Genomic DNA, 7500 nt, shown 5'->3' on the forward strand with positions numbered 1-7500 from the left:
ATATATATATATATATATATATTTATATGTTTATATATATTTATATTTATTTATGTTTATATATATATATATTTATATGTTTATTTATATATTTGTATTTATTTATGTTTATATATATTTATATTTATTTATATGTTTATATATATTTATATTTATTTATGTTTATATATATTTATATATATTTATATGTTTATATATATTTATATGTTTATATATATTTATATTTATTTATATGTTTATATATATTTATATTTATTTATATGTTTATATATATTTATATGTTTATATATATTTATATTTATTTATATGTTTATATATATTTATATTTATTTATATGTTTATATATATTTATATTTATTTATATGTTTATATATATATTTATATTTATTTATATGTTTATATATATTTATATTTAATTATATGTTTATATATATATTTATATTTATTTATATGTTTATATATATATATTTATATGTTTATATATATATTTATTTATGTTTATATATATATTTATATTTATGTTTATATATATTTATATGTTTGTTTATATATATATTTATATATGTTTATGTTTATAAATATATAATTATGTTTATATATTTATATTTGTTCATATATATATTTATATATATTTATTTATGTTTATATATATTTATTTATATGTTTATGTTTATATATATATATATATATATATATATTTATTTATTTATAGATGTGTATGTTTATATATATATTTATTTGTTTATCTCTCTCTCTCTCAGTATATATATATATAACTTTTTTTTCCCCCATTTCTTTGTTATAACACATCCATCCTCACAAATACAAACTCACTAGATCAAAGAAGAATAAGTAGTTGCTCTAAAGACTCATTTTTGTCTCCCCCCCCCCTTTCCAGGAAGGTACCACATGCTGGGAGGTCGCTTTGTTCCTCCGCAAATGCAGAAGAAATACGAACTCAACCTCCCTGAATACCCGGGTACCAGTCAGGTTGTGTCGCTGTCTTGAAGGGTGTCCTTTCTTAAAAGTCTAGATAGTTACCCAGTCGAATGCTGAATGAAATTTTGTTGGATATGAAATAGAGTTTGGGATATGTTGTTCTTTATTTCTGGTATATGATATGATGTGATATTATCTGTAGTGTAAGGTCTGCATATAATGTATGTATACTTTATTTTTCAATAAAGTATAATTACCTAATTTTATCAAGAACATTCTTTACGATTCCTCTTATACTTCAGACTGTTCATTATAAAAATCTCTTATACACAAATTCATGGTAAAGAAAGGTTTCAACATAGAAAATCTTTAATAATAATAAGCGTCAGTGAGAGGTGGAAAAAACAGATATTTTCCCCTTATATGTGAAGTCATGCATGAATATATATCTATATAGAATGGAGATGAATTTTCAGCATCAAAAACTTTCAAGACAGACAAGCAGTTCCCAGCGACAACAGTAACGTGTGTTTTCTAGTTCACAGTGATCTCTACGTGGAAATTTTGTCTATATTTCTTCTATTAGATTAGGGAACAGGATGATAGAATGATAGCACACACGCAAAAGGTGTGGGGCCGGACAAGGTGAAATCCAGAATCGACTGTAGACATGCATGCTTAAGAACAATATTATTGCAGTAGAAGAAAGATATCTTTGCATAGACCGACACAACAGACATGCATTTATTATTTGCAGAAAGTTCATTTCTTCATTTCTCGTTGGATTTTTCTATTTCATTTTGCACCTTTGATCACTCTCTTGATACAACGGTATCCACGACGATGAATGTGTCACGCTCTTGGAATAAATAAGTCATCTATATTGCACCCAATTTCGGGAGAAATATAACTGGCAACTCACCCTCAACTCAGGAGTACTCTGATTTGCCAAGTCTCTTTTAAATTCTAATCAGGTAACACTTAATACTTAGGTTTATATATCTTTGGTAATTTTAAAACTCACATACATTCATATATATTACTTTTACTTTACTATTACTTTGATTTGCCTGGTCTCTTGAGAAAAGCACTACAGAGTCCAAGATTGTGTTGTCAGTTTTTCCTTTTCTGAAATTAGAAGGAGTATAGTGTTCGCTGAGTGCCATTCCTCCAATTTCGTAATGAGGTTTTTACATTTAATTTTTCTCAATTTTTTAATTTTTTTTTATGCCATTCTGTTCTATCCTGTATTCTTCAACAACAACAAAATATATATATGTATATATACTCCTGATATACCTAATTCACACCTATCCAAGTCTTGGTGAGATTCAAGAAATTGCTGGAAAAACATTGTACAATCTCACAGCATATTTTAGACCACTTTAAACATGGTATTTTACATGTTTTATGCAGAATTACAAATACATTATAATAATGAGAATGCATAATGTTAATGAGCATGATGAGAAAACGGTGACAAAAAAACAATGAATTTATGAGAAATATGAATGATGAGACAGTGGAGGGGTTAACAATCAACTATTGAATAACTGCCAAAAACACTGAATGGGTCAACAGCACATATAACACATCTGCACTATTACACATACAAATAACCTTTGTACACTCAAAAGTACATAAAAAAAAACGTGTTGTGACCATCTCTAATCTGATCCCATGTTTCCTCCTTTGTTGTTGCTCTACATTTTAGTAGACTTATAACATGAAAATAAATTTGGTAACATATAAAGAGTTAAAAAAAAAAAAAAAAAAAAAGCACACTTGGTTATTTTTCGTGATGAAAAGACTCAAGCCAACCCTGAAATCCGCCATATCTTTTCATAGCCTTTTACAAACTTCATTGGTCAAATATCAGTCAACTAAATCTTCCTTCTTAAAACAATCTTTTCTTTTTTCTGTTGTCCTTCTGCTTAGTGAAACAGCAAAAATCCACAATCAGACACACAGCTTTCTCTAACATCTGGAAGCTTGGCCACCGCAGAGATTATGTCCAAACCGTCTATCACCATCCCAATGGAGGACATGTCTGAGGTGTAGCACCACTCGGCCACATATATTCCAAACTGGGAAGGGTTGTGGTCGTAGCCATAACCTGGGAAATAGTAGCCCACCACGAGCCCAGGGTCTATGCTGTGGAAGTTTTCCTCACCACGTTCCATCCCCGGTAAAGCTGCTCCCCCAGTGCCATCATCATTCTCGTAATCTCCGCCCCAGACCTGTTCCCCGGGCTGGCCCTTGTGGAGAACCTCCAGGAAGTGGGTGTTGGCGTACGAAGGTCCTCTCTCCCCCGAGCAGAAGTACATGAACTGGCGCGTCCGACCAGCATCATCTAAGAGTTTGATGTATACTCGCCCTTGAAGTACGCCTGCATTCTTCACTTCTAGGAAAGTGACCACGTAGTTCTCATCAACCATTCTCCGTATGGCATCGTACTGGAATTTCAAAGCGCGTGCATTAGAATGCTTGTATTGGGTTCCTCAAGAATGAGTGCTTTGGTTGAATTTAAAAGTTTATCTTCAGATACATACTTATGCGTAATTAATAAATAAGGCTAGGATATGCTAGGTTAGGTAGTGAAGGTCAAATGATTTGAAACTCATCCAAAACAATAGGAAACACATTGCAAGGCAAGTGTGTCATAAACAAATATATATTAGTTATATATCTATAACTGTACAGCCATAGTCCGAATCCTGTACAGAGAGACCTCTAGGGGGAAAAAAACAGTTTTTGCTAAATTTCCATAAATTTGCAGTGAAATAGCTTGAGAAAATGTATGTAGTCACTACATTTTATTATGCTTGTTTGTAACTCTATTATAATAGAGTTACTGCTGGTTGTACTTGGCCCTTTTCTTTCATTCTTTCATTTCTTTTCTCTTCTTTTCTTATGAGTGTAATTTTGTGACTTATAGACAGTTAGTTTTGAACAATCACACATGTGCATGCATTCACACACCTCTATCCATATACGAGTGTATGCATGCATGTGCACGCACGCACACACACACACACACACACACACACACACACACACACACACACACACACACACACACACACACACACACACACACACACACACACACACACACACACACACACACATACACACACACACACACACACACACACTCTCTCTCTCTCTCTCACTCACACACACACTGCTAACAAAAAAGAAAAAAACAACTTTACAGGCTTACTTGCGGTATATTGATCATTATACCTTTTCTTCTTTTCTTTTCTCTTTTTTCATGTGGCAACTATACATCTGACAGGTTAGTGATAGTGGGTGACATGGTAACACTGAGGATGATATTATTTGAAAATTGACTGGTTGGTGATAATAATAATAAACTGTAATACTACAATGTTATTTGGTCTTGTTGCATTTAGACCAGGTGTGTCAAACGCCTTTACCCATGCAGCCACATTTCACCTTAGTATACAGTATGCACACCAGATAACTATGAGATCAAAACCACCTTAGTCAACATGATGAAATGGCCATATGGTTGATGTAAAAAAGTAGTAGGTTATTTAACGACCATATGGTTGATGTAAAAAAGTAGAAGGTTATTTAACGGCCATATGGTTGATGTAAAAAAGTAGAAGGCTATTTAATGGCCATATGGTTGATGTAAGAAAGTAGAAGGCTATTTAACAACCATATGGTTGATGTAAAAAAGTAGAAGGCTATTTAACAGCCATATGGTTGATGTAAAAAAGTAGAAGGCTATTTAACAGCCATATGGTTGATGTAAAAAAGTAGGAGGCTATTTTATTCCTTACAAAAATGCAATATTAGAAAAAGAAATAAATATTAGAGTGTAAGTGATAATCTTAAAAAGACGAAGGACTAGCTCAATTAATCACATAAAATGGCCAACTGCAAGACTGAAATAGTAAATAAGCCAAGAGTCATGAGTTTGATTCTCCTGATTTAGACAATTATCATCCAGCGAAACTTGGAAGGCAGTATAATACATTTCTATTACTTGTTAAACATTATTCAATTCATGAATTTCCTTTTGCATACTACTTAAATAATATAAACACTTCATACATAGCATTAAAAGTGATTCCTAATCCTAAAACAATATACACAGTCTAGGGGTTAATAGTATGAACTATATTCATGACAAATGTAGAAAAGGTATGAATGAGAATGAATATCTTCACAATACAAGAGATGTATTTAACCATGTATATGTATATGAATATATGTATTCCATCAGAAATACATATATTCATGAAATAATATTCTGCCTTAATATCAAACTAATTAACTCTATTATGACAAGGTCAGAATTTTCTGTGACATAATTATTTACAACAGTCTAGCCTTTCTGGCAGGGCATGTGCTGTGTACAGCCAGCTCACCTTCTCTCTAATCAGAGCGGGTCAAGACGCATATACAAGTCATACATCATTAAATCAAAACAGCTATAGCTAAACCCATCACTATAATATTCATCTTTTTGACTTGCTATTGTTGAAAAGATAAATAATTTTTAAAATTAGTGCTAACCAAATTCAGTTAATTTTGGGGTGAATGTTTTAGCCATTATCAAAATAACTAAATGCTTGATGGCCAAATAGAGGATAGAGAAAGAACAAAATATAAAAAAAACAGAAACATCCTTATATTTGTTGCCATATTACACTTTCCTTTTTCTATGATTTGTTTCACTTTTGTTCTATAGATATTTCTCTTAATTCTTGAAAAAAGCCAAATAAATGGATAATAAAAATTACCATATTCTTATAAAAGATTTCATTTCCCAACTTTTTGTTTACAATTTTAAATCATATTCTTAAATATATGTCAAGCCACAATTTCATTCCCACTTTTTAACACCATATAAATATTTAACAAGATAATTTTTTTCATAGACTTTAACAAATAAAGAATACACAATCATCTGTATTTCTACTTCCTCAAGAACACTAAGAGAGAAATTACTGAGGAATCAAAAATGACTCTTAGGACCTTTGTTATAGTTTCAAAAGATGTTAGAAACCCTTAAATGGTTAATAATGTCTTTATTTTTTCTGTTTCTTGAGTATTGACTAAATACACCTTACAATACATCAACAAAAGTGAAGGAATATGTTTATATGTATACAGTATATAGTACATGTATTTATCTATTGGTATATCTATATTTCATCTATTCACTTCTCTTACTTATCCATTAATGGATTTTTTTTCCTATTATAATTATTTTATTTTATTTATTTATTTTTTTTTTTTGAGATCTATAAATATTTTGCTATGATGAGGAATACTGTTCTTGAGTATTATTGGTTACTTTGAATGGGTAGAACAGACATCCTAGCCCTCATAAATGCACCAAGGTTAACACGTAAGCCTTCAGAAGGACAGCAAGACCCCACAGCTCCCCACGCTCGCCAACTTTACGTTGTTGAGGCGGCCAACTGAATTCAGAACATCCTGCCCAACTAGGACCCTCCCAATGGAAGACATTTCAGAATACCCAGGCATGTCCCTCAGGTAAATGCCAAACTGGGATGGGTTGTGGTCTTGCCCGTAGCCCGTGTAATAGTAGCCAGCCACCAATCCTGCCACAACGTCTTGGTGGTTCTGATCGCCACGTTCCATGCCCTCAAGTGCAGCCCCACCAGAGCCATCGTTGTTCTCATAGTCTCCACCCCAGAGCTGCTCGCCAGGCCGCCCTCTGAGGGTAACTGTGAGAAAGCGAGTGTCGGCGTAGGATGGCCCGCGCTCTCCAGTACAGAAGTACATGAACTGAAGTGTTCTACCAGCATTGTCGAGGAGCTGGATGTACACGCGTCCTTGTACATGCCCTGCCCACTCCACCTCCAAGAATGCTACCACATACTGCTCATCCACCAATCCTCGCACAGACTCGTACTGCAAAAGGCATCCAGATATTGCATCCTCTAAACAAAAAAATAAGGATTCCTATTCAATTTAGCAAAGAACATATACTACATATCTAATTTTCAAAAACTACAACTACCTAATTGTAGGTAATGAACAAAACAAACTTTAGAAAATCAGGAAAAATTATCATTGTTCAGATCATCATTTTTTTCTTAGGTCCTCTGATATTCATAATCTGGCACTGCCCAAAAAAATATTACCTTTTATCCTTCTCAAGTAAGAGTTTCAAAATTATCAACTCTATCTAAAATCTATGGAGACTTCTCAAAAATACTTATTGGAGAATTGTGTAATTTCAAAATACCTGAGAGAAAGAGTAAAAACTAAAGAACATAGTCGTTTATGTATGTATATGTATGCATATGTACTTATGTATCTGTATGTATAACTATATTTGTATGTATGGTTGTATCTATATGTATATGTAAGAACTCTTTAAATGTAGAAAAAGATATGAATTAGAAAGAATTTCTTCACACTGCAAGAGTTGTATCTGACTGGTTTCGATTGCATCTTTGTCAGAAATACACATATTTCAGATGAAGATATAATTGCAACCAGTCAAATAAATCTCTTGCAATGTGGAGATTTCCATTCTCATTCACA

At 32.3% G+C, this 7500-nt stretch overlaps 2 protein-coding genes across 7 annotated transcripts in view; one reads left to right on the top strand and one right to left on the bottom strand.

Annotated features, from left to right (window-relative positions):
• Naxe (NAD(P)HX epimerase) overlaps positions 1-1200 on the top strand; it is an 11973-nt gene extending 10773 nt beyond the window's left edge. For all 5 annotated transcript variants that reach the window (XM_027365208.2, XM_070118216.1, XM_027365209.2 and 2 more), the window contains one exon: positions 899-1200. In XM_027365208.2, coding sequence (XP_027221009.2) covers positions 899-1008 — 110 coding nt within the window. In that variant the 3' untranslated portion in view covers positions 1009-1200. The remainder of the gene's footprint in view (positions 1-898) is intronic.
• LOC113813242 (uncharacterized) overlaps positions 1085-7500 on the bottom strand; it is a 14148-nt gene continuing 7732 nt past the window's right edge. The window contains exon 4 of one of the 2 annotated variants that reach the window (XM_070118214.1): positions 1085-3395. In XM_070118214.1, coding sequence (XP_069974315.1) covers positions 2874-3395 — 522 coding nt within the window. In that variant the 3' untranslated portion in view covers positions 1085-2873. Of the gene's footprint in view, positions 3396-5724; positions 6862-7500 lie in introns of those variants that run through there. The other variant, XM_070118213.1, reaches the window with a different exon arrangement.

Source organism: Penaeus vannamei, chromosome 41 (genome assembly GCF_042767895.1).
Source record: "Penaeus vannamei isolate JL-2024 chromosome 41, ASM4276789v1, whole genome shotgun sequence".
In the NCBI taxonomy this organism is placed as follows: domain Eukaryota; kingdom Metazoa; phylum Arthropoda; class Malacostraca; order Decapoda; family Penaeidae; genus Penaeus; species Penaeus vannamei.